The 27,899-nt window shown below is 42.4% G+C and overlaps 2 protein-coding genes across 4 annotated transcripts in view; both read right to left on the minus strand.

Moving 5' to 3' along the window:
- The window catches only part of LOC112257539 (transcription factor RFX3-like), a 37,616-nt gene extending 36,273 nt beyond the window's left edge, over window positions 1–1,343 (minus strand). For both annotated transcript variants that reach the window (XM_042326666.1, XM_042326665.1), the window contains exon 1: window positions 1,187–1,343. The gene's annotated coding sequence lies outside the window, so the exon portion shown is untranslated. The remainder of the gene's footprint in view (window positions 1–1,186) is intronic.
- Window positions 1,344–2,228: 885 nt separating this feature from the next.
- The window catches only part of LOC112257538 (zinc finger protein GLIS3), a 35,078-nt gene continuing 9,407 nt past the window's right edge, over window positions 2,229–27,899 (minus strand). The window contains exons 4-10 of one of the 2 annotated variants that reach the window (XM_024431184.2): window positions 20,513–20,674; window positions 11,201–11,311; window positions 10,530–10,668; window positions 9,104–9,176; window positions 4,376–4,563; window positions 3,126–3,308; window positions 2,229–3,019 (exon numbers count right to left, since the gene is read on the minus strand). In XM_024431184.2, coding sequence (XP_024286952.1) covers window positions 2,886–3,019; window positions 3,126–3,308; window positions 4,376–4,563; window positions 9,104–9,176; window positions 10,530–10,668; window positions 11,201–11,311; window positions 20,513–20,674 — 990 coding nt within the window. In that variant the 3' untranslated portion in view covers window positions 2,229–2,885. Of the gene's footprint in view, window positions 3,020–3,125; window positions 3,309–4,375; window positions 4,564–9,103; window positions 9,177–10,529; window positions 10,669–11,200; window positions 11,312–20,512; window positions 20,675–27,899 lie in introns of those variants that run through there. The other variant, XR_002954588.2, reaches the window with a different exon arrangement.

Raw genomic sequence — 27,899 nt, forward strand, 5'->3', positions numbered from 1 at the left:
AAAAACTTTAAAAAAACAACACCTGTCATCATCAGGTTCAGTTTGTTTTTGATCTGCCAAACAGCAGTTATTAGCCTAATGTAACTTGTCAATTAAAGAAATTTGATAGATGACTGCATTTATTATTTGTGCTTTGTCTTAAAGACTTCTTTGCTTTGTCTTATCAACTTCACTCTTCTACCTGCTCACAGCACAATTCCATCTCTCTCTGACACACACACTACAACTGTAACTAAATGTCAATGTGATAGCTATCGTTTCTTTTACTTTTTGCATCAGCTTAAACAATTCTAACGTTAGCTAGATAGTGCTCTGTGCCATAGCATAGGCATTTCAAACTGGCTAGCTAGCCATAGCTAGATAGGTTATGACTTATGAAACTAGCTAGCTGGTTAACGGGTAATGGATTGTGACGACACATTCAACTAAAAAAATCTGAAATCAATAACCATTGAAAGGTTTAGCTAAAGTATTTAGCTAGCTAACTTGGCTAGCCGCTCTCGCTTAACACAGGGTTAGCTACCGAAGCCTTTGTGGCACCTGCTCCGCAACGCTAGCTACAAAGGAAGCTAGCTGGTTAACCAAGTGTATGCTAGCAAGCAAAGACAAAAGGGAAAAGCTACTGCTAACCTCAATTAGCAATAATTACTGAATGAACATGGTAGCTCGAATTTATTTAAAATGCCAAAGCAAGTAACTACCCATATTTCGTATAATATTACTGAAAATGTGCGGTATCTTGACAGCCATCATACCAGGAAGTTGGCGATGGTCATTGAAACACACAAATCAGACACCTGCTCTGACTGTATCTAGCTAGTTGCTAACTAGCGTTAGCCAAAACAAGCTAGCTAGCGTTAGCTGTCATTGCACGGCCGATGAGCCACAGCAAACTCGGATAGAATATCTAACGTTAGCAAGCTAGCAACATAAAAGATTTATTTTGCGTATAAACGTTGTTTATTAGCTTGCTAGTTTAGCTACTTTCGCAAATAAGCACATTGCTTTCTAGCGTTACCTGGAAGGAAATAACATTAACGTTATCTCAGCTAGCTAACCATAATAAAGGAGAGCAGATATGAATTTGCTTTGCTTAAAATAGCACGGTAGACATTTTATAAAGTATAATCATTTGGCGTGAATTAGAGAAAACACATGCTGGTATAAATAGTAAGTATATTCAAACCTGGGCTGAGGACTGGTTGATGAGGATGAGGATGGTGTGGTGGTAATGATGGAACGAGAGGTTGTTGTTGTTGGTGGGTTACAGTCGCCAGGACTACGGTGACTATGGCGCTGCCTCACAGGGCAACAGTTGCTATAAAACTCACCGGGCGCAACCTAACCTGAGTATTCTGTAGGAGGAGCTACAATGATGGCGTGTTGGATGGGTGTGCTGCTGAGAAAATAAAAATATGATACAAGAAAACCAGCTTTAGTATTATAAGCGGTATTGCAATTAATTAAGGAGGATGTTATCATAAATATATGGAATCATCAATTTACTCATCCGCTCTGCAAACATTGAGGTGGATAGGGGTGTACTGTTCATGTGTAATTTAATCTAATGTATGAAAGTTGCGGATAAAAGTAATTGTTATAGAATAGTTCATTATGCGCACATTACAACATGGAAAACAGTATTAATAATCACATTAGTTCATTGAATCAAGTTGTTTTCCCAAAGCGGGACTACCGTGCACCACTGGGTGGTAAAGAGTGGTTGAGATAACAAAGAAAGGAGGCAACTCCCACTCTCATTGTTGCACACACACACACACATCTGTGATTTTTAAGACAATCTAAGCTTGAAAGATACAGACAGATCATGTATAAAAAAGATTGTGTTTTAGTGATATACATCATCTCATTAAATGATTAGACTATTAGACAAATGTCTATGTTATTGAGGGACATTTTATAGTTTCTGTCTAAATAGTGGTCCCTCAATGCCTTTCAATGCACAATTGCTTTATTCGATCCAAACAATAAAGGGCCTTTTTTTTTATAGGTTTTTGATTTTTTACTGGGGTTACTTCTGTAATATAAATGACTTTGTCACTAATTAACAATTTCTATTTTTTAGGACCAAATTAAACATGTCAGGGTTTCATCATCTACCAATGCAACTAAATGTAATAAATGACAAGCTTTCTTTTTACGTTACACATTTATGTATAACAGTAGATAGACATGCCTTCTTACAAAAAACTCAAATTTTCTCTAGGCTTAATCATACATTTTTTATTAAAAAACAATAAATCAAGTCAGATTCCTCAACATATTCCCACAAAAATATATTTGATTTATCAAAGGACATTCTGTTTCATGAAGAACAACGCCCATTTGAAGAACAACACCCATTTGAAAAAGAACACACATATGCCTTCAATGTGCTTCTTATGGTATTTACATTGTGTAATTCCATAAAAGGGGGGACAATATTTTGATATAACTGTACAAATGCATTCAAATAATGTAAACATAAAAACATCCTCCAAATCTCAATATCATTGGCATCCACAGAACTGCGATTTGTTTTCAGTATACAATCTTTAGGAGGCACTTTCATCGTGGGCTTAGACTCTGAGATCTGATGATACTGACTTGAATGAAGACAGCATCTAAAGATGTCAGAATTATCATGACTTGCCATGATGAAAACAATGTTCATTGACTAATATCAGTTAATAAGTGATGTGGACATGTTCATTTTGCCTATTTAATTAAAGCTACTAAATGTCCCCTCTTGTCTACAGTTCTCACCCAAGATGGGCATCACACTCAGGTCAATGTCAAGGAACATGTAGCTGAAGAACAATATAGTTGTTGTACGAGTTGTATTACAGAGTATCTGTTTTAGAAAAGAGGTAGATTTGTTGACGTCACCCCTCAGTGTAGATACAGGAGAGCTGGCTAGGGCAACGGTCCACTGCACTGACATGTAAATAAGCGTCCTCTGACATCACTGGCACTGGGTTAACAAGCAGATCCTGTGATGCACCCTGCAGGTCATATACTGTGGATGCAACAATAACACACAAGAGTCATTATTATAAGATAGATGCAAATGAATGCATGTTGATCCGTAATGTACTGTATTGTCCTTTGTGTCTCTTTATTACCTGTGAGCCCAGACAGAGCTCTTTGGGAGATGTCTAGTCTGTTCTGAGTTGTGAATGTTGGAGAAAGGCTATCATCAAACTCTGGGATCTCCATCAGGTGACAGGAGTTTGTCTGCTTGGTGGATTTATGTGTACCATTATTGTATAATGGAGAGTACACCATCTGGATCTGACCACTAAAACCTGAGGAAAAAAGAACAGGTACTTCTTGTTATTTTAATTTCTGAATAGATGAAGGGGGAGACTGTAGTATCTGTTTTCATTCTCTGATGTTTCCCTATTTTCATCTTCATTAATTTGTATTTCTTCAGAAGCAACTTGGCTTTATTTTAATTTAATTTATACATTTGATTTGAACAGGGACAATTTACAACAAAACATAAAAGTCTCAGAAGTGAGAAGTAATGCGTTGCACCAGAGCTAACAGCTCATTTACATAATCTACATCCCCGGGCAGGTGAACAATAAACATGAAAACATTATATACAATCAGACAACCCACTGGGCACAGATGTCAATTCAATGTCTTTTCCATGTTGGTTCAACAACACTTTATTTAAATGACGTGGAAACAATGCTGATTCAACAAGTGTGTGCCCAGTGGGAACCTACATACATAGACATATTAAAACCAGAGTTCATATCTTTCTCTAAATACGGTATAGATAAAAGTAATAACAGTTAGTTGAAGTTCTATGAACCATTACAATCACCATGGTATCTTATTGAAGAACTATTATTCATCTGATATATAAAAACAACAGAAATGGTGCACAGCGTGCTTGTGTGAACACCTTGTCAACATTAAGTACTGCTGTCCAGTAGGAAAAAAGTGATATCTATTTTAAGCTATGATTGAGAGTGAAGCTGCTTCTTCTTTCCTACGTAGAAGAACATCAGCCACCAGCTGCACAACTGATAGAAATAAGCCAAGATCAACCTACAGAGTGTCAAACCACCCACACAATTCTTTAATAGACTTTTTCATAATAAAACAAACAATAACTCTCATTGCGGAGTATAAATTTCCCAGAGGAATTGTACCATTGTTTTCTTTCCCCAGGCACATTTCCACAGTCAATAAGCGAAGCCCCTTTGTAGGTGCAGGTGTAATTCTATGAAGATCTCTGTGATGCATTATCGAATGTCACTTTTGACATTCCAATGAAGGATATCGCTAACTCAGCACATTAACACGTAATAGATGCAGCGAACATATGATGTACCTGTAGTTAGTAGGTGTCATTTACCTGGGTGTTGGTCTGTGTTTACTACAGGAGTGTGACTGGGATGATTCAGGGGTGTGCTGGTCTTTAGGGATAAGACAGTAGGATGGTGAGTGTGAGGACTGGAGGGGCCAGGCAGTTGGTGTTGGTGGGACCCGGGGTTGAGTTGGTGGGACCCGGGGTTGAGTTGGTGGGTGGACCTATCAACAAACCTGAAATGTTTCAAATATATGAGTGAATATCAGGCTGTTAAAATGAGACATACAGTCAGCTACAAAAGTATTTGGACAGTCACACATTTGTTGTTGTTTTGGCTCTGTACTCCAGCACTTTGGATCGGAAACGATACAATGACTATGAGGTTAAAGTGCAGACTGCCAGCTTTAATTTGAAGGTATTTTCATCCATATTGGGAGAACCGTTTAGAAATTAAAGCACTTTTGGTACATGGTCCCTCCTTATTATTGGACCAAAAGCATTGGGACAAATTCATTTATGTGTATTAAAGTAGTAACACGTTAAGTATTTGGTCCCATATTCATAGAACGCAATGACAACATCAAGCTTGTGACTAAAATAATTGGTTGGATGCATTTGCTATTTGTTTTGGTTGTGTTTCAGATTATTTTGTGCCCAATATAAATTAATGGTAAATATTGTATGGTGTCATTTTGGAGTCACTTTTGTTGTAAATAAGAGTATAACATGTTTCTAAACACTTCTACATTATTTACCATTAATTTATATTGGGCACAAAATAATCTGAAACACAACCAAAACAAATAGCAAATGCATCCAACCAATTATTTTAGTGTGTCACTGTCCCAATACTTTTGGAGCTCACTATAATTTAATCTGCATACCGACTGCACAATATCATGATGCTGTTAACCCTACTCTCTGCCTCAAACCATTGAAAGCTCTTTTGGTCAAAAGACAAACAATATCATGATGCCGTGAACTCCACTCTGCCTCAAACTACTGACAGCTCTTTCAGTCAAAAGACACTGACAAGAAGACGTCTGTTTAAGAGGCAGCAGCTACTTCGTAACTGAGGCATAGTAACATAGCACACTTCTCGACTTTAAATAACCAATTTGAACTAAGCACAGATAGAAGTTTCTTATTTAGCAGACAGAATGTGAGAGAAATCTTAATGACCTGTTTGTTTTTTTGTTGTTGCCCAGACTGGATTTTTTTTTTCTCCCAAACTAAGCATCAGAAAGTAAGAGATAAGAAAATGCTTCAGAGGGCAAAACAATGAGTTGGTTGAACGCTTTTATTATGTAGCTGTAAACCTTTTTCATTTTTCTTACTGGCACCAGTGTAATTAAAATAATTGAGGTGTTTACAATGCAATTGATTAAGGGAATAACGATGAACAGGTTGAATGAGTGAATAACGAAATCACATAAAGGCAGTGAAGAAAATGTCAACAGGGATTTTACAATCGATTTAACATCTAGAAAGGTAATAACAGCAATTCTCTTCCCACAGCCTCTGAATGGTATTTTTCAGATTTTATGATTCACTTATTGAATTCCTGAGCCACTCAAGTTGGTGCCTATAGCTTCCACTAATGCAGGCCCTTGAGACCAATGACCAACGCTTTCAATGGCTGATTGTGTACCTAGAATCCTGTGGTGAATGCTGCGGCCTACCGCTGCTACCAGGACAATCAGTGTCAGTGAGAAGCCATGAGCATCTGGCTGCCCAAAACGACAGAAAACCCTCCTTCTCCCCGTCTTTGAAGTGCATGGACGAAGTTATGTTTTTTTGTGAGCTGAACAAGCAACAGTGTTGCTGGCCATTCCCAACCTGTAAAACCTCTTCTCAACAACTCTCTTCACAGCTCAGATGCAGCGTGCCACAAAAAGCCTATTGGAGTCTTTCACAATGGGAGAAAATTTTGCTTTATTTTAATCAGATTATTCTAACTATGAGCCTACTGCCATAAAGCCATGACAACCGATGTTTAAGTACTTATTTGTTGCAGATGAGAAAAAAATAGAGAAAAGGGGAGAGGCATTTGAATCAGTCATGGCTACAGGGACTGTGCCAATGGGAACTCAAAATGAATAGAAAATAGCAAGTCGCTTGCACAACAGATGCAACTGGGCCTGCAGGTTCTCTTCACAGAAAGTAGATGTGAACATGTTTAAAAAACCAAACCACATTAACGGGATGGATGAGAAATTGTCAGAGAGTCGGACACTATGCAATCAGTGATGCCATTAAAACACATACAGTGGGGCAAAAAAGTATTTAGTCAGCACCAATTGTGCAAGTTCTCCCACTTAAAAAGATGAGAGAGGCCTGTATATTTTCATCATAGGTACACTTCAACTATGACAGACAAAATGAGAAGAAAAAATCCAGAAAATCACATTGTAGGATTTTTAATGAATTTATTTGCAAATTATGGTGGAAAATAAGTATTTGGTCAATAACAAAAGTTTATCTCAATACTTTGTTATATACCCTTTGTTGGCAATGACAGAGGTCAAAAGTTTTCTGTAAGTCTTCACAAGGTTTTCACACACTGTTGCTGGTATTTTGGCCCATTCCTCCATGCAGATCTCCTCTAGAGCAGTGATGTTTTGGGGCTGTTGCTGGGCAACACGGACTTTCAACTCCCTCCAAAGATTTTCTATGGGGTTGAGATCTGGAGACTGGCTAGGCCACTCCAGGACCTTGAAATGCTTCTTACGAAGCCACTCCTTCGTTGCCCGGGTGGTGTGTTTGGGATCATTGTCATGCTGAAAGACCCAGCCACGTTTCATCTTCAATGCCCTTGCTGATGGAAGGAGGTTTTCACTCAAAATCTCACAATACATGGCCCCATTCATTCTTTCCTTTACACGGATCAGTCGTCCTGGTCCCTTTGCAGAAAAACAGCCCCAAAGCATGATGTTTCCACCCCTATGCTTCACAGTAGGTATGGTGTTCTTTGGATACAACTCAGCATTCTTTGTCCTCCAAACACAACGAGTTGAGTTTTTACCAAAAAGTGGCACAAATTTGGAAGCACAGAATTTAGAATGTTGTATGCTGTAGCGTTAAGATTTCCCTTCACTGGAACTACGGGGCCTAGCCCAAACCATGAAAAATACCCCCAGACCATTATTCCTCCTCCACCAAACTTTACAGTTTGCACTATGCATTGGGGTAGGTGGCATTCTCCTGGCATCCGCAAAACCCAGATTCGTCCATCAGACTGCCAGATGGTGAAGCGTGATTCATCACTCCAGAGAACATGTTTCCACTACTCCAGACTCCAATGGCGGCAAGCTAAACACCACTCTAGCTGACGCTTGGCATTGTGCATGGTAATCTTAGGCTTATGTGTGGCTGCTCGGCCATGGAAACCCATTTCGTGAAGCTCCTGATGAACAGTTCTTTGCTGAAGTTGCTTTCAGAGGCAGTTTGGAACTCGGTAGTGAGTGTTGCAATCGAGGAGAGATGATTTTTACACTCTACACACTTCAGCACTAGGCAGTCCTGTTCTGTGAGCTTGTGTGGCCTACAACTTCGCGGCTGAACCGTTGTTGCTCATAGAGGTTTTCACTTCACAATAACAGCATTTACAGTTGTCCAGGGCAGCTCTTGCAAGACAGACATTTTGCGAACTGATTTGTTGGAAAGGTGGCATCCTATGACGGTGCCACGTTGAAAGTCACTGAGCTCTTCAGTAAGGCCATTCTACTGCCAATGTTTGTCTATGGAAATTGCATGACATTGTGCTCAATTTTACACACCTGTCAGCAACGGGTGTGGCTGAAATAGCCAAATCTACAAATTAAAAAGGGTGTCCACATACTTTTGTATATATAGTACATATATTTAAGTATTTTGTTGTTGTAGTGAGGACAGTAACAGAACATTCCAAAAAATTATACTTTAAGTTAAAAAAAATGTAATATATGTTTTTTTATCTTTATGTTTATCTTACATAATATAATTTTAAAGTATGCATTAAGGTGTCTGTAATAGAATAAACGTGGCAAAAACAAATGTTGACATTAAAAATGCATTTCTATAGCTTCCAAAAGGCTCATAATAACGTCTGGAATGGAGTAAATGGAATGGTATCAAAAATATGTTTTTCATGTGTTTGATGTTTGATACCATTCCAGTCACTCCGTTCCATCCATTAAACTCCATTCCAGTTATTATTATGAGCCGTCCTCCCCTCAGCAGCATCCACTGGTTTATTATAAATTGATTATTGCATTTATGGTGAGAATACTTCATTACAGCGATATAAATATGTGACTAAATATGACTATGATGAATGGTATCCACTTTTCTAGTTCAAGACTGTCTCTTACACTTTTTTACATTTAAAACAGAATTACAGTATATTAGGCACATATAGTTTTAAAATGGAAATGGTCTCACCATAAATGTCTTAGAATATTATATCCACATAACCACAACGGCAACACATACTAAGTGACAGAAGTCAGGGAAGTTTAGCATGGTCCAGGTTGTGACAGCTGCCTATGAAAATTCATAATCTAACCATAGGAAAAACACAATTTTACGACTAATAATTGTTCATCCTAAATGCAAAAGTTCCCTCCCCATATAAATGTAAAACCGGCAACGACAATAAACAAACTCTAGAATTGCCTCACAGCTGAAAAAACGTATGTGGTGAACTCAAATAGATTAGTTAAATAAAGGTTAAATAAAAAAATAAAAAGACCAAAAGACTAATAATAGTCTTTATGCTGTGTGGCTGTATACCTATAACTGTCCTGCTGGGGGCGCAGCAGAGCCAGGTGTGAGCTGTTTGAGGAGGGTTGGCCCTGTGGAACAGCTGGAGGGAAAGGGATGGATAGAGACACACAGTGGTTAGACTGCCCACTGGTCAGCAGATCTATCAAACACAGACAACAAAGGAGAGATATGGATACACCGAACAATGCTACACACAGCATTCGGCTATTCCAGCTACACCCGTTGCATAAGCCTCTAACTCAGACTCAAACTAAGGAGTATAAGAACATACACTTCATGACCCAAAGTATGTGGACACCTCGTCAAAAGTATGTGCTCGTCGAACATCTCCTTCCAAAATTATGGCATTAATATGGAGTTGGTTCCCACCTTTGCTTCTATAACAGCCTCTACTGTTCTGGGAAGGCTTTAGATGTTGGAACATTGCTGCGGGGACTTGCTTCCATTCAGCCACAAGAGCATTAGTGAGGTCGGACACTGACGTTGGGTGATTAGGCCTGGCTCGCAGTTGGCTTTCCAATTCATCCTAAAGGTGTTTGATGGGGTTGAGGTCAGGGCTCTATGCAGGCCAGTCAAGTTCTTCCACACTGATCTCAACAAAACATTTCTGTATGGACCTCACTTTGTGCACGGGGGCATTGTCATGCTGAAAGAGGGAAGGGCCTTCCCAAAACTGTTGAAAAACAGCCCCAGACCATTATTCCTCCTTCACCAAACGTTACAGTTACATCCGCAAAATCCAGGTTTGTCCACCGGACTGCCAGATGGTGAAGCGTCACTCCAGAGAACGTGTTTCTACTGCTCCAGAGTCCAATGGAGGCGAGCTTTACACAACACAGTTCGACGCTTGGCATTGTGCATGGTGATCTTAGGCTTGTGTGAGGCTGCTTGGCCATGAAAACCCATTTCATGACGCTCCCAACGAACAGTTCTTCTTTGGAACTCGTAGTGATTGTTGCAACCGAGGACAGACGATTTATACACGCTACTCGCTTCAGCACTCTACGGTTCTGTTCTGTGAGATTGGGTGGCCTACCACTTTGCAGCTGAGTAGTTGTTGACCTAGACTTTCCACTTCACAAACAGCATTTCCAGTTGACCCGGGGCAGCTCTAGCAGGGCAGAAATTAGACGAACTGACTTGTTGAAAGATGGCATCCTATGATGGTGCCACGTTGAAAGTCACTGAGCTCGTCAGTAAGGCCATTCTATTGCCAATGTTTGTCTATTGAGATTGCATGGCTATGTGCTCAATTTTATACAGCTGTCAACAACGGGTGTGGCTGAAAAAGACGAATCCACTCATTTGAAGGGGTGTCCACATACTTCTGTATGTACAGTGTATGAAACCATGGCCTTCACATTCTAGTAAGGCTATATTTTCCAGAACTACTGTACTAAAGGCACCGTCAATGCATGTGAAAAATGCTTACCTGTGTAGAGATCTAGGGAAGGTATTGGTGATTGGCCCAGCTTGCTTTTAATCATGTCCAGAGAGAGGCTGGGTAGCAGGGGTTGGATGGTTAGACAGTCCGTTAATGCCTCTTGGCCCATGTCAATAGATGACCTCAGCTTAAGACCAATCACATAGAAACAGATGTACAGAGATCAGCATAAATGCAAGCAGAGAATAAAGTAACTTGCTAATGAAAGAAGCTGTGAATGTGGGAGCGCACATTTGTAAACTGTACTTAAAAAAAAAATAGAAACAACTCACCTCCTGTGGCTGGTTGTACAGTATCTATGGTTACATAACCTTAACTCGAAGATAGAGTTAATGAGGATGATTTTTATCAACAGGAACTTTAATAGTCTGAGTATTACAACGCAGCAAAGCAAATCAACTAACTAGAGAAGATGTATACAATATTATGTGTAGGCATAGTGTACTGTACGAGTGAATGTGTTTGTGATACAACAGAAGTGTCCCCATCACGTACAGTAAATGGGGAAACTAAGAGGCAGTGAAAGAGAGAGAGTGAGAGTGTGTCTAAAGAGTCTAAATAGACATTGAGACTGCAGTCACACTTTGACTGCAAAGTGTGATGGAGCTGATTATCAGGTATAACTGTTAAGAGCAGAGTCCAGGCAGCTCCATACTGACCTTCTTCCTCAACTGCCTCTCTTTGGAGGAATGGGATTTGATGTGCTTGCGCAGGGAGCTTGGGTCAGTGTAGCGCTTAACACAACCAGGGATCTGACACGCGTACGGCTTCTGCACAAACACACAGACACAAAATGTAAATTGTCACAAAACCAACAACTTTTGGCTTTCAATGTGTGTTTTCAAATCAAATCAAATGTTATTTGTCACATGCGCCGAATACAACAGGTGTAGACCTTACAGTGAAATGCTGACTTATAAGCCTTAACCACCAATGCAGTTTTAAGAAAAATAAGTGTTAAGTAAAAAATTGCTAAGTAAAAAATGGAAAATAACAAATAATTAAAGAGCAGCAGTAAAATAACAGTAGCAAGGCTATATAATGGTGTCATGTTCTGACCTTAGTTCTTTTGTTATGTCTTTGTTTTAGTATGGTCAGGGCGTGAGTTGGGTGGGTTGTCTATGTTAGTTTTTCTATGATTTGGTATTTTTGTGTTTGGCCTGGTATGGTTCTCAATCAGAGGCAGCTGTCAATCATTGTCCCTGATTGAGAACCATACTTAGGTAGCCTGTTTTTCACCCTTGAGTTGTGTGTGATTGTTTTCTGTTTTGTGTCTACACCAGACAGGACTGTTTTCGTTTTGTTCATTCTCCTTTGTTATTTTGTTTAGTGTTCTCGTGATAATAAATTATCAACATGGACACTTACCACGCTGCGCATTGGTCCGATCTCTCCTACTCCTCCTCAGAGGAGGAAGAAGAAAATCGTAACAAATGGGGGTACCGGTACAGAGTCAATGTGCAGTGGCACTCTTTAGTCAAGGTAATTGAGGTAATATGTACACTACCGTTCAAAAGTTTTGGGTCACTTGGAAATGTCCTTGTTTTTGAAAGAAAAGCATAGTTTTTGTCCATTAAAATAACATCACATTGATCAGAGTTAGTGTAGACATTGTTAATGTTGTAAATGACTATTGTAGTTGGAAACAGCTGATTTCTTTATGGAATATCTACATAGGTGTACAGAGGCCCATTATCAGCAACCATAACTCCTGTGTTCCAATGGCATGTTGTGTTAGCTAATCCAAGTTTATCAATTTAAAAGGCTGATTGATCATTAGAAAACCCTTTTGCAATGATGTTAGAATAGCTGAAAACTGTTGTTCTGATTAAAGAAGCAATAAAACTGGCCTTCTTCAGACTAGTTGAGTATCTGGAGCATCAGTAACTCCCTTCACAGAACAGTGCAAACTGGCCCTAACCAGAATAGAAAGAGGAATGGGAGGCCCCGGTGCACAACTGAGCAAGAGGACAAGTACATTAGAGCGTCTAGTTTGAGAAACAGACGCCTCACAAGCCCTCAACTGGCAACTTCATTGAATAGTACCCGCAAAACACTCGTCTCAACGACAACAGTGAAGAGGCAACTCTGGCATGCAGGCCTTATAGGCAGAGTTCCTCTGTCCAGTGTCTGTTATTTTGCCCATCTTAATCTTTTCTTTTTATTGGCCAGTCTGAGATATGGATTTTTCTTTGCAACTCTGCCTAGGTCAGCATCCTGGAGTCGCCTCTTCACTGTTGACGTTGACATTGGTGTTTTGCGGGTACTATTTAATGGATCTGCCAGTTGAGGACTTGTGAGGAGTCTGTTTTTCAAACTAAACACTAATGTACTTGTCCTCTTGCTCAGTTGTGCACCAGGGCCTTCCACTCCTTTTTATATTTTGATTACAGACAGTTTGAGCTGTTCAGTGAAGGGAGATCTTCAGTTTCTTGGCAATCTTTCGCATGGAATAGCATGGAATAACTTCTCAGAAGAAGAATAGACTGAATAGTTCTGTTGCTGGACATTTTGAGCCTGTAATCAAACCCACAAATGCTGATTTATTTATTTCACCTTTATTTAACCAGGTAGGCAAGTTGAGAACAAGTTCTCATCTACAATTGCGACCTGGCCAAGATAAAGCAAAGCAGTTTGACACACACAACAACACAGAGTTACACATGGAGTAAAACAATCAATAATACAGTAGAAAAATAAGTCTATATACAATGTGAGCAAATGAGGTGAGATAAGGGAGGTAAAGGGGAAAAAAAGGCCATGGTGGCAAAGTAAATTCAATATAGCAAGTAAAACACTGGAATGGTAGATTTGCAGTAGAAGAATGTGCAAAGTAGAGATAGCAATAATGGGGTGCAAAGGAGCAAAATAAATAAATACAGTAGGAGGAGAGGAAGTTGTTTTGGCTAAATTATAGATGGGCTATGTACAGGTGCGCTCTGTGAGCTGCTCTGACAGCTGGTGCTTAAAGCTAGTGAGGGAGACAAGTGTTTCCAGTTTCAGAGATTTTTGTAGTTCCTTCCAGTCATTGGCAGCAGGGAACTGGAAGGAGAGGCGGCCAAAGGAAGAATTGGTTTGGGGGTGACCAGAGAGATATACTGTACCTGCTGGAGCGCGTGCTACAGGTGGGTGCTGCTATGGTGACCAGCGAGCTGAGATAAGGGGGGACTTTACCAAGCAAGGTCTGAAGCGAGGGCCAGCCAACGAGAGCATACAGGTCGCAGTGGTGGGTAGTATATGGGGCTTTGGTGACAAAACGGATGGCACTGTGATAGACTGCATCCAATTTATTGAGTAGGGTATTGGAGGCTATGTTGTAAATGACATCGCCAAAGTCGAGGATCGGTAGGATGGTCAGTTTTACAAGGGTATGTTTGGCAGCATGAGTGAAGCATGCTTTGTTGCGAGATAGGAAGCCAATTCTAGATTTCACTTTGGATTGGAGATGTTTGCTGTGAGTCTGGAAGGAGAGTTTACAGTCTAACCAGACACCTAGGTATTTGTAGTTGTCCACATATTCTAAGTCAGAACCGTCCAGAGTAGTGATGTTGGACGGGCGGGCAGGTGCAGGCAGCGATCGGTTGAAGAGCATGCATTTAGTTTTACTTGTATTTAAGAGCAATTGGAGGCCACGGAAGTAGAGTTGTATGGCATTGAAGCTCGTCTGGAGGGTTGTTAACACAGTGTCCAAAGAAGGGCCAGAAGTATACAGAATAGTGTCGTCTGCGTAGAGGTGGATCAGAGACTCACCAACAGCAAGAGCGACATCATTGATGTATACAGAGAAGAGAGTCGGTCTAAGAATTGAACCCTGTGGCACCCCCATAGAGACTGCCAGAGGCCCGGACAACAGGCCCTCCGATTTGACACACTGAACTCTATCAGAGAAGTAGTTGGTGAACCAGGCGAGGCAATCATTTGAGAAACCAAGGCTGTCGAGGTTGCCGATGAGGATGTGGTGATTGACAGAGTCGAAAGCCCTGGCCAGGTCAATGAAGATGGCTGCACAGTATTGTATCTTATCGATGGCGGTTAAGATATCGTTTAGGACCTTGAGCGTGGCTGAGGTGCACCCATGACCAGCTCTGAAACCAGATTGCATAGCGGAGAAGGTATGGTGGGATTCGAAATGGTTGGTAATCTGTTTGTTGACTTGGCTTTCGAAGACCTTAGAAAGGCAGGGTAGGATAGATATAGGTCTGTAGCAGTCCCCCCTTTGAAGAGGGGGATGACCGCAGCTGCTTTCCAATCTTTGGGAATTTCAGATGAAAGAGAGGTTGAACAGGCTAGTAATAGGGATTGCAACAATTTCGGCAGTAAAAGAAGGTTTCTGGGGACGATAAAATAGCTTCAAGGTATAATGTACAGAAAGGTATGGTAGGATGTGAATTACAGTGGAGGTAAATCTATGTATTGAGTGATGAGAGAGATATTGTCTCTAGAAACATCATTGAAACCAGGTGATATCATCGCATGTGTGGGTGGTGGAACTGAAAGGTTGGATAAGGTATAATGAGCAGGGCTCTACAGTGAAATAAGCCAATAAACACTAACCAGAACAGCAATGAACAAGGCATATTGACATTAAGGAGAGGCATGCTTAGTCAAGTGATCATAAGGGTCCAGTGAGTAGTGAGGTTGGTTGGGGTAACGGCGATTCAGACAGCTAGCCAGGCCATCGGTGTCACGTCCTGACTGTAGTTCCTTTTTTATGTCTCTGTTTTAGTTTGGTCAGGGCGTGAGTTGGGGTGGGCATTCTATGCGTTTGGCCTGGTATGGTTCCCAATCAGAGGCAGCTGTCAATCGTTGTCTCTGATTGAGAACCATACTTAGGTAGCCTGTTTTCCCACTCTTGTTTGTGGGTGGTTATTTTCCATTTCAGTGTTTTCACCATACGGGACTGTTTCGGTTTTCCTTTATTCTCTTGTTCGGTTGCATTCAGTGTTCAGTTTATTAAAGGTATCATAAACACATACCACGCTACGCTTTGGTCTACTCCTTCTTCCACCAACGAAAAGCGTTACAATTGGTAGAAAGCTAGCATAGGATGGAGGTCTGTTTTTAGTCACCTCGTGCCTTTCAGCCGGTAGATTAGTGGGGTCCGTGTGGTAGAAGGGATCAATCTATCAAAAATAGATATAGTTATAGTGACCCAAGAGAAATTGTCCGATAGACCTATTCAGATAGCTAACGATTAGCGGGCCGCAGATGGGCGTTCAGGTATCGTCGCGACGGAGGGGCCAGTTGGATAACTTCCTCGGGCAGATAACGTCGGTAGTCCAGTTGTGAAGGCCCGGTGGGGCTCCGCATCGGTCCGGATAGGTGATTGTAGCCCAGGAGTGGCTGATGGAACTCTTCAGCTGGCTCGCTCCGGAATAATTGATGTTTGCTCCGGGATCAACGTAAGCCAATAGTCACACGGATAGCAGCTAGCTAACTGCGAGATCCAGGTGTAAATGTCCAGAGCTTGTGTTGAAATCCGGGGATATGGAGAGAAAAATAGCTTTTCGAGCTAAAGGATAGCCGATGACCACAAACCATGGTCAGCTGAATACTAACGTTAGCCAGTAAACTGGCAGTCCAGTTAGCTTCTGGCTAGCTTATGGTTAGCTTCTGGCTAGCTTCTATTGTGGATTTCAGATTTGAGGTAAATAATACTTTTTTATTTTTAAATTGGTGATGCGGGTTGCAGGAGAGTGTTTTGAAGTTGAGTTTTCAGAAAAGAAAATATATAAAAGATATGCAAAAGAAAGATGTAAATATATATATACACACGGGACACGACAAGATGAGGAGAAAGGACGTCTGACTGCTATGCCACCTTGGTATGATGCTCTAGATACTCAACTAGTCTAAAGAAGGCCAGTTATATTGCTTCTTTAATCAGAACAACAGTTTTCAGCTGTGCTACATCATTGCAAAAGGGTTTTCTAATGATCAATTAGCCTTTTAAAATGATAAACTTGGATTAGGTAACACAATGTGCCATTGGAACACAGGAGTGATGGTTGCTGATAATGGGTCTCTGTATGCTTATGTAGATATTCCATTTAAAAAATCTGCCATTTCCAGCTACAATAGTCATTTACAAGATTAACAATGTCTGCACTCTAATTTCTGTTCAATTTAATATTATTTTAACGGACAAAAAAACGTGCTTTTCTATCAAAAACAAGGACATTTCTAACTGACCCCAAACTTTTGAACAGTAATGTACATGTAGGAAGAGTTAAAGTGACTATGCATGGATAATAAACGGGGAGTAAGAGCAGCGGGGGGCAATGCAAATCATCTGGGTAGCCATTTGATTAGCTGTTCAGGAGTCTTATCTTTGACAATTTTAAGGGCATTCCTCTGACATTGCAAGCTATTGAGGTCCTGGATGGCAGGAAGCTTGGCCCCCGTGATGTACTGGGCCATACGCACAACCCTCTGTAGTGCCTTTTTAATATACAGTTTAAGTCGGAAGTTTACATACACCTTAGACAAATACAGTGCCTTGCGAAAGTATTCGGCCCCCTTGAACTTTGCGACCTTTTGCCACATTTCAGGCTTCAAACAAAGATATAAAACTGTATTTTTTTGTGAAGAATCAACAACAAGTGGGACACAATCATGAAGTGGAACGACATTTATTGGATATTTCAAACTTTTTTAACAAATCAAAAACTGAAAAATTGGGCGTGCAAAATTAATCAGCCCCCTTAAGTTAATACTTTGTAGCGCCACCTTTTGCTGCGATTACAGCTGTAGGTCGCTTGGGGTATGTCTCTATCAGTTTTGCACATCGAGAGACTGAAATTTTTCCCATTCCTCCTTGCAAAACAGCTCGAGCTCAGTGAGGTTGGATGGAGAGCATTTGTGAACAGCAGTTTTCAGTTCTTTCCACAGATTCTCGATTGGATTCAGGTCTGGACTTTGACTTGGCCATTCTAACACCTGGATATGTTTATTTTTGAACCATTCCATTGTAGATTTTGCTTTATGTTTTGGATCATTGTCTTGTTGGAAGACAAATCTCCGTTCCAGTCTCAGGTCTTTTGCAGACTCCATCAGGTTTTCTTCCAGAATGGTCCTGTATTTGGCTCCATCCATCTTCCCATCAATTTTAACCATCTTCCCTGTCCCTGCTGAAGAAAAGCAGGCCCAAACCATGATGCTGCCACCACCATGTTTGACAGTGGGGATGGTGTGTTCAGGGTGATGAGCTGTGTTGCTTTTACGCCAAACATAATGTTTTGCATTGTTGCCAAAAAGTTCAATTTTGGTTTCATCTGACCAGAGCACCTTCTTCCACATGTTTGGTGTGTCTCCCAGGTGGCTTGTGGCAAACTTTAAATGACACTTTTTATATCTTTAAGAAATGGCTTTCTTCTTCTTCCATAAAGGCCAGATTTGTGCAATATACGACTGATTGTTGTACTATGGACAGAGTCTCCCACCTCAGCTGTAGATCTCTGCAGTTCATCCAGAGTGATCATGGGCCTCTTGGCTGCATCTCTGATCAGTCTTCTCCTTGTATGAGCTGAAAGTTTAGAGGGACGGCCAGGTCTTGGTAGATTTGCAGTGGTCTGATACTCCTTCCATTTCAATATTATCGCTTGCACAGTGCTCCTTGGGATGTTTAAAGGGAAATCTTTTTGTATCCAAATCCGGCTTTAAACTTCTTCACAACAGTATCTCGGACCTGCCTGGTGTGTTCCTTGTTCTTCATGATGCTCTCTGCGCTTTTAACGGACCTCTGAGACTATCACAGTGCAGGTGCATTTATACGGAGACTTGATTACACACAGGTGGATTGTATTTATCATCATTAGTAATTTAGGTCAACATTGGATCATTCAGAGATCCTCATTGAACTTCTGGAGAGAGTTTGCTGCACTGAAAGTAAAGGGGCTGAATAATTTTGCACGCCCAATTTTTCAGTTTTTGTATGTTAAAAAAGTTTGAAATATCCAATAAATGTCGTTCCACCTCATGATTGTGTCCCACTTGTTGTTGATTCTTCACAAAAAATACAGTTTTATATCTTTATGTTTGAATCCTGAAATGTGGCAAAAGGTCGCAAAGTTCAAGGGGGCCGAATACTTTCGCAAGGCACTGTACATTTAAACTCAAGTTTTCACAATTCCTGACATTTAATCCTAGTAAAAATTCACTGTCTTAGGTAAGTTAGGATCACCACTTTATTTTAAGAATGTGAAATGTCAGAATAATAGTAGGAAGAATGATTTATTTCAGCTTTTATTTCTTTCATCACATTTCCAGTGGGTCAGAAGTTTGCATACACTCAATTAGTATGTGGTAGCATTGCCTTTAAATTGTTTAACTTGGGTCAAACGTTTTGGGTAGCTTCCCACAATAAGTTTTGTGAATTTTGGCCCATTCTTCTTGACAGAGCTAGTGTAACTGAGTCAGGTTTGTAGGCCTCCTTGCTCGCACACGCTTCTTCAGTTCTGCCCACAAATTTTCTTCAGGATTGAGGTCAGGGCTTTGTGATGGCCACTCCAATACCTTGACTTTGTTGTCCTTAAGCCATTTTGCCACAACTTTGGAAGTATGCTTGGGGTCATTGTCCATTTGGAAGACCCATTTGCTACCAAGCTTTAACTGATGTCTTGAGATGTTGCTGCAATATATCCACATAATATTTATTTTCTCATGATGCCATCTATTTTGTGAAGTGCACCAGTCCCTCCTGCAGCAAAGCACCCCCACAACATGATGCTGCCAACATCATGCTTCACGGTTAGGATGGTGTTCTTCGGCTTGCAAGCCTCCTCCTTTTTCCTCCAAACATAACAATGGTTATTTTGACCAAACAGTCCTATTTGTTTCATCAGACCAGAGGACATTTCTCCAAAAAGTATGATCTTTGTCCCCATGTGCAGTTGCAAACGGTAGTCCGGATTTTTTATGGCGTTTTGGAGCAGTGGCTTCATCCTTGCTGAGCCGCCTTTCAGGTTATGTCGATATAGGACTCGTTTTACTGTGGATATAGATACTTTTGTACCTGTTTCCTCCAGCATCTTCACAAGGTCCTTTGCTGTTGTTCTGGGATTGATTTGCACTTTTCGCACCAAAGCATGTTCATCTCTAGGAGACAAACCCCCTCTCCTTCCTGAGCAGTATGACGGCTGCGTGGTCGCATGGTGTTTATACTTGCGTACTATTGTTTGTACAGATGAACGTGGTACCTTCAGGCATTTGGAAATTGCTCCCAAGGATGAACCAGACTTGTTGAGATCTACAATTTGTTTTGAGGTCTGGCTGATTTCATTTGATTTTCCCACGATGCCAAGCAAAGAGGCACTGAGTTTGAAGCTAGGCCTTGCAATACATTCACAGGTACACTTCCAATTGACTCAAATCAATTAGCCTGTCAGAAGCATTTAAAGCCATGACATAATTTTCTAGAAATTTCCAAGCTGTTTAAAAGGCACAGTCAACTTCGTGTTTGTAAACTTCTGAACCACCGGAATTGTGATAGTGAAATAATCTGTCTGTAAACAATTGTTGGAAAAATTACTTGTCATGCACAAAGTATTTGTTTGTTAACAAGAAATTTGTGGAGATTTGTGGAGTGGTTGAAAAAATGAGTTTTAATGACTCCAACCTATGTAAACTTCAACTGATATCGGCAACACGACCTGCGTCCCCGATATCGCTGTCTCTTTCTCCTGCGAATGACGGGGATGTGGGCCTTGTCGGGTGTCTGAAGTAAGTCCTTTATATCCGACTTGTTAAAGAAAAACTCTTCTTCCAGTACGAGGTGAGTAATCGCTGTCCTGATATCTAGAAGCTCTTTTCGGTCATAAGAGATGGTGGCAGAAACATTATGTACAAAATAAGTTGTGAAAAAACACACACAATAACACAATTGGTTAGGAGACGTAAAACGGCAGCCATCTCCTCCAGCGCCATTGTCCCACCATATGTGTGTCTGTCTGAGTTTATGCCACTCAACTCACCGTGTCCAGGTGTGTGCGCTGATGTTTGGCTCTGTCACTGGAATTGCTGAAGGCTTTGTGGCAGCCGGGGTGCTGGCATATATAAGGCTTCTCTCCAGTGTGGCTGCGCAGGTGGATCTTCATGTTCTCCAGCCGAGAGAAAGCCTTCTGACAGCCCTCAAACTGCAACCACAGACACAGGGCACAGGGACAGGAGTGATAGTGTACAATTAGTATACCTATCATGAAACTATACTGTACATCTTGGGCCACAAATCAATAGTTCAGGCTGTCTGGGATACTTGGGATGTCCCAACTCTGACAATACCCCATTGGAATTGACATTTAAAATGGTTAGGTTAAGGTTAGGGTTTAGGGCACGGACAACCCAAGGATTGCAGATAGCACTAACCACAAAACAATATCCGGGAAAAAACAACACTGACAAACACTATATAAGAGGTGAGGTTGTCAATGTAACCAGCAGGGTTCAGTATATGTGTGTAAACAGACCTCAATGTCTGTAAAAACGATCTTGTCTCTAGGGTCTCGTAGGAGCTACATGACAGAGTAACTCATTGTAGAAAAATGCTACCACCAACTGGTAGAAGGGCTAAGGTAGAGAGGTTTGTTCCTTGCCAAAATAACTTGTTCTCTGCCCAGGTCTACTGCACTCGCTGTCACAAGCTATGAGATACAGTAGTAGTGTAGTTAATTCAAGTCAGCAGAACTGAATAGCTCTCCTTTGTGCAGTACTACCCACCTCACTGCAATGACTTCACCCTCAAAACATGTGAATCATCACAGTTTCTTACTGTAAGCCAAGCCTAGCACTTTGCGCTCTCTGCGGTCATGGTGCTTGGAATGTTCTTACTTCAGCATCACAGAGTAAAGTCATGGAACCGTGACCCATTTTATTATTGTTCCTCCAGGACTGGATTCCTTGCATAGCTATACCTCTCCCTCAGTCTGAACTGACTAAATACAGTTCCTTTAATATTTGACTCATCGCATTCGTATGGGACATATTTCCCATTCCTTTAATTAATGTAATAACATAGCACTAACTTCAAACTCTATTTCTCTTCTGAACTCTATCTGAATCAACATTGCTGGTATCTTCTTGCAGGACAGTATCTTCATGAAATTCACATATCTAACGTACAGTACAGGCAAAGCACTACCTACTCCAGAGACACTACACTCGCAAATGTTCTCTCTCGAAGTTGGAAAACAGCAGGCACAAACATACACTCTGCAGAGCAAAACCACAACCACCAGCAGAGTACTGTCATTATGCCAAAACTAAATTCCAGTAAAGCCATTATGACTCCGTCTGATGGGAACCATATGTTCTTAATGTCAAAGGAATGGAGTAAAGGATATATTTTATAATCCTTAAGTAACTCAAGAGGAATCGAGGGATGCGGATATGCCTGAGAATTCTATTAGTGCTCAACCGTCTATTAGGGATAGAAAATTGATTCTGCATGACTGTATCATAGTAAATGTGTGAATTTGGGGGTATTTTCAACAGCATTTTAATGCTTACAGATGGAGTCTCCCATGCAACGATGACGATCTCTCTCCTTGTGGGTGTTTACCATGCCCTGCATGTCTGGGGACATGACCTAACAGCCGTTGTGTATTACTGAAAGTGGAGAAAGCCAGTCTTACACAAGTCTTCCTCACACACAGCAGGATATTCTGTCCAAATGTTGTCTAATACAGTGGCATCCTAGGAAAGTACCCTATGACCAGACACTCAAAACAACAGTGTAGAGAAAGGGATCAGCATCGGACCATTCAGACCGGCTAGCATAAGAAAAACACAGGCCATGGAGAATGAGCAGGATAAATAGTAATTCAACCTGGGGATGGGAAAAAAACTAAGAACTAGCATCACACTATACTGCCAGGAGCCCAGCAGTGCCCCCCTCTAATAAAGCTAATAGTCCCCTTTTAGCTGCTTTGAGAGACAGAGGGTCTGAAGAGATAGCAACATGGCTCCTCGGTGGAGCTAAATGCCACAGCCAGCCTCCTGACAGGCCCTGGCAGCCTCCTATGCCCTGGGGAACAATGACCCGCTCACATCGTGCCAGCAGAGTCAGTCTAGTGCCCACAGTAGTGCCTTAGCCTCCCTCTACTCTCTGACATCTCCAATCTCTCTTCTCCACTCTCTTGACATATCCCCTCTCACATCTCCACTCTCTCTTCTCTCTCACATCTACACTCTCTCCTCCCTCTCTCATCTCCACTCTCTCCTCCCTCTCTCACATCTCCACCCTCTTTCTCACATCTCCACTCTCTCTTCTCTTTCTCACATCTCCACCCTCTCACATCTCCACCCTCTCTCACATCTCCACTCTCTCTCACATCTCAACTCTCTCTCTTCTCCTCACTTACTTCTTCTCGCTGTTCTCTCTCACATCTCACATCTTCACATGGCATTTTTCATACTCTTATCTACAGCTCAACTCCCATTCTTATCCTCTTCAGACTCTCATGTCTCACTTCACTCTCACATATCCTCTCCTCATTCTCAGTCAAATTATCCTCTTGTCTGCTATCATCTTCTTTAAATGTAAAAGTTTAGTGCATGAGATTTTTAGGTCTTAAAAGTAACTGCCCAGTGAAAATCTCACTTTTAAAAGTTAATATTCTGTTAACTCATACCCAAATAATGTTGACTCATCCTACACTCATATTTGTGGCCAAAGCATGAATTGGAGAAAAAACACTTAAAAAACCCAACCTCAAATTTGTATCTCAAACAGACCGTTTAAAAAATCCTTTCTATTTCCACATAGAACACAATGTCATGATGGCTCATTGGCTGAGATGGCCAATCAGTGGTCTACTCATGTAAATATTTTTACTGACTGGTCTACACCCACACCATTCTGTTGTTGGGATACACCTACACCGTTCAAACACAGAAAAATCTTCAATTTTTACATACTCAATTGCAATTTTTGTGAAGAAAAACTATTTCACTCATATTGTAATTCATTTTAGGTCATATTTCATAGAACTCCGGAAACACTGGACAGTTACTTTAAAACAAGAGCTAAAAAGTTACAGAAACTTGAGAAGAAGCTGGGTTGTTAAAATACTTTGAAGTCTGAATCGTTTTTTTGTTGGTGCCAAGTTATTTCCCTCCTTGCGGTTGTAGAGATGCCGCTAAAAATCTTGGCAAACCAAAAATCTCACCAGGCCTGCATTCAGTGGTGGTGTGGGCAGAACTAGAATTTCAAGCTGTCCATTGTAAGGAACTAAGTGGATTAACACAGAACTACTGGGGTTTCAGTCTGAATGTCTTCTTTCAACTTAACTGATATGCTTAAATGCACACTGTGATTCCACAAGTGAACCTATAACTCATTTGAACCTGGTGCAGAATAGAACACCCAACACCAAGAAAATGTAGATTTCAGAATCAGATTTTTTACAGTATGAAAGGGAAATGGCATATGAATGAAGGCCTTTTTTTTGGTTAACCGTAATTGACATACTTTGAGGCCCAATCAATCAAAACGGGTAACTTCAGATATCAGATATACACCAGTCAACATATCGAGAGCTTGGAATGATAATCCACTGGGAACACACTAGTTGAAACAATATTGTTTCCAAGTAATTTCGATGAAATTACATTAAACCAACGTGGAATAGACGTTGAATTGATATCTGTGCCCAGTGGGAAGGGTTTATCTGCATTTTTGCCAAAACTGAGTTATTGACACAGACTTGTTCCTTACAATGTTCTCTACCTATACAATATTCTAAATACCCCAATTCATGTTGTTAAGTTAAAAATAATACAAGAATTGGGGTAGATTTATAGGACTACTGTTTGCAACCCTATTCCTGTCAATCATTCCTCACAATAAGCCAGAGCGTAAATCTTGAACAATTGGCTGGCATGGCATCTAAGACCTGGTTCTCTCTCTCTGTGAGAGGCTCTGTTGTCTAAGTCTGGATCTGTAACGGTTCTCTTTTGGTGAAGGAGAGTCGGACCAAAATGCGGCGTGTAGATTGCGAGCCATGTTTAATCAACAAACGTAAAACACGAATCAATACAAAAAACTACAAAAAACAACAACCGTGGAAACGTAACGAAAACCGAAACAGCCCTATCTGGTGAAAACACAGAGACAGGAACAATCACCCACAAACACACAGTGAAACCCAGGCTACCTAAATATGGTTCCCAATCAGAGACAATGACTAACACCTGCCTCTGATTGAGAACCATATCAGGCCAGACATAGAAATAGACAAACTAGACATGAAACATAGAATGCCCACTCAGCTCACACCAAGACCAACCAAAACATAGAAATATACAAAGTAAACTATGGTCAGGGTGTGACAGTACCCCCCCACCTATAGGGGAGGGTCTGGGTGGCCATCTGTCCGCGGTGGCGGCTCTGGTGCTGGACGTGGCCCCCACTTCACCGTAGTCTTCCTCCACCTTGTCCGCTTCCGTGACCTCCTAGCCACGGCAACCCTACTTAATAACATGGGACAGAGGGGCAGCTCGGGACAGAGGGGCAGCTCGGGACAGAGGGGCAGCTCGGGAGTGAGAGGAAGCTCGGGAGTGAGAGGAAGCTCAGGCAGGTTGATGGATCTACCAGATCCTGGCTGGCTGGTGGTTTCGGCAGATCCTGGCTGACTGGCAGATCCTGGCTGACTGGCGGATCTGACAGATCCTGGCTGATTGGCGGATCCTGGCTGACTGGCGGATCCTGACCGACTGGCAGATCCTGGCCGACTGGCGGATCTGGAAGAGTCTGGTTGACTGGCAGATCTGGAAGAGTCTAGCTGACTGGCAGATCTGGTTGACTGGCAGATCTGGAAGAGTCTGGTTGACTGGCAGATCTGGAAGAGTCTGGTTGACTGGCAGATCTGGAAGAGTCTGGCTGACTGGCAGATCTGGAAGAGTCTGGCTGACTGGCAGATCTGGAAGAGTCTGGCAGATCCGGAAGAGTCTGGTTGACTGGCAGATCCGGAAGAGTCTGGTTGACTGGCGGATCCGGAAGAGTCTGGTTGACTGGCGGATCCGGAAGAGTCTGGTTGACTGGCGGATCCGGAAGAGTCTGGTTGACTGGCGGATCCGGAAGAGTCTGGTTGACTGGCGGATCCGGAAGAGTCTGGTTGACTGGCGGATCCGGAAGAGTCTGGTTGACTGGCGGATCCGGAAGAGTCTGGTTGACTGGCGGATCCGGAAGAGTCTGGTTGACTGGCGGATCCGGAAGAGTCTGGCTGACTGGCGGATCCGGAAGAGTCTGGCTGACTGGCGGATCCGGAAGAGTCTGGCTGACTGGCGGATCCGGAAGAGTCTGGCTGACTGGCGGATCCGGAAGAGTCTGGTTGACTGGCGGATCTGGAAGAGTCTGGCTGACTGGCAGATCTGGAAGAGTCTGGCTGACTGTCGGAACCTGGCAGACTAAAAGATCTGGCTGCTCCATGCTGACTGGCGGCTCTGGCTGCTCCACGCTGACAGCTCTGGCGGCTTCTTACAGACTGACAGCTCTGGCGGCTCCGTGCAGACTGGCAGCTCCTTGCAGACTGGCAGCTCCTTGCAGACTGGCAGCTCCTTGCAGACTGGCAGCTCTGGCTGCTCCATGCAGACTGACAGCTCTGGCTGCTTCATGCAGACTGACAGCTCTGGCTGACAGCTCTGGCTGCGCTGAACAGGCGGGAGACTCCGGCAGCGCAGGAGAGGAGAAAGGCTCCGGCAGCGCTGGAGAGGCGGGGCGCACTGTAGGCCTGATGCGTGGTGCTGGTACTGATGGTACTGGACCGAGGACACGCACAGGAAGCCTGGTGCGGGGAGCTGCTACCGGAGGGCTGGGGTGTGGAGGTGGTACTGGATAGACCGGACCGTGCAGGCGCACTGGAGCTCTTGATCACCGAGCCTGCCCAACCTTACCCGGTTGAATGCTCTCGGTCGCCCTGCCAGTGCGGCGAGGTGGAATAGCCCACACTGGGCTATGCAGGCGAACCGGAGACACCGAGCGCAAGGCTGGTGCCATGTAAGCCGGCCCAAGGAGACGCACTGGGGACCAGATGCGTAGAGCCGGCTTCATGGCATTTGGCTCGACGCTCAATCTAGCCCGGCCGATACGCGGAGCTGGAATATACCGCACCGGGCTATGCACCCGCACTGGGGACACCGTGCGCACCACTGCATAACACGGTGTCTGCCCGGTCTCTCTAGCCCCCCGGTAAGCACAGGGAGTTTGCGCAGGTCTCCTACCTGGCGTAGCCCTACTCCCTGTGAGCCCCCAAGAAATTTTTGGGGCTGACTCTCGGGCTTCCTTGCCAACCGTGTTCCCTCATATCGCCGGCTCCTCTCTCCGGCTGCCTCTGCTCTCCTCGCTGCCTCCACCTGTTCCCATGAAAGGCGATCCCTTCCCGCCAGGATCTCCTCCCATGTATAGCAACCCTTGCCATCCAATATATCGTCCCATGTCCAATCCTCATTGCGCCGCTGTTGCTGCCTTTGTTGCTTCTCCTGTGGCTCCTGCCTGTTGACACGCCGCTTGGTCCCGTTGCGGTGGGTGATTCTGTAACGGTTCTCTTTTGGTGAAGGAGAGTCGGACCAAAATGCGCCGTGTAGATTGCGATCCATGTTTAATCAACAAACGTAAAACACGAATCAATACAAAAAACTACAAAAAACAACAACCGTGGAAACGTAACGAAAACCGAAACAGCCCTATCTGGTGAAAACACAGAGACAGGAACAATCACCCACAAACACACAGTGAAACCCAGGCTACCTAAATATGGTTCCCAATCAGAGACAATGACTAACACCTGCCTCTGATTGAGAACCATATCAGGCCAGACATAGAAATAGACAAACTAGACATGAAACATAGAATGCCTACTCAGCTCACACCCTGACCAACCAAAACATAGTTTACTTTGTATATTTCTATGGTCAGGGTGTGACAGGATCCTGTCAGGATTCAGGACTTTGATTGCTTAGACTGTTTTTGTTCAGTAAGTCTTGGTTTTCTGACTGTTTTTGTCAATAATGTACTGACCATGTTCTACTTCTTTTCAGTAGGACTTTTTTTTATCTTATGCTGCCAAGTCAAACCTGGGATGATGGGATGGTGTACAATGGATACAGATGTATGATCTTAATTTGAGCCAGTTTGCTACAGTAGGAAAATAATCCTGAAGCAACAGGAAATGTGAATTATTATGTGGATTATAATTAATGGACATTTTTGTAGGGGTTGATACATTTTTCGTAAGCTTTTTTAAACCTCAAATACATCGAATGTTCTCCAGCAACAGGGTGATAAATGTAAGATTCTACCCATAATAACACACAGTTATAGTAACAGTATTCCACTTTTCATGTAGTCTAATTTTGGCTAGCCTA

Source organism: Oncorhynchus tshawytscha, linkage group LG09 (genome assembly GCF_018296145.1).
Source record: "Oncorhynchus tshawytscha isolate Ot180627B linkage group LG09, Otsh_v2.0, whole genome shotgun sequence".
Lineage (NCBI taxonomy): Eukaryota > Metazoa > Chordata > Actinopteri > Salmoniformes > Salmonidae > Oncorhynchus > Oncorhynchus tshawytscha.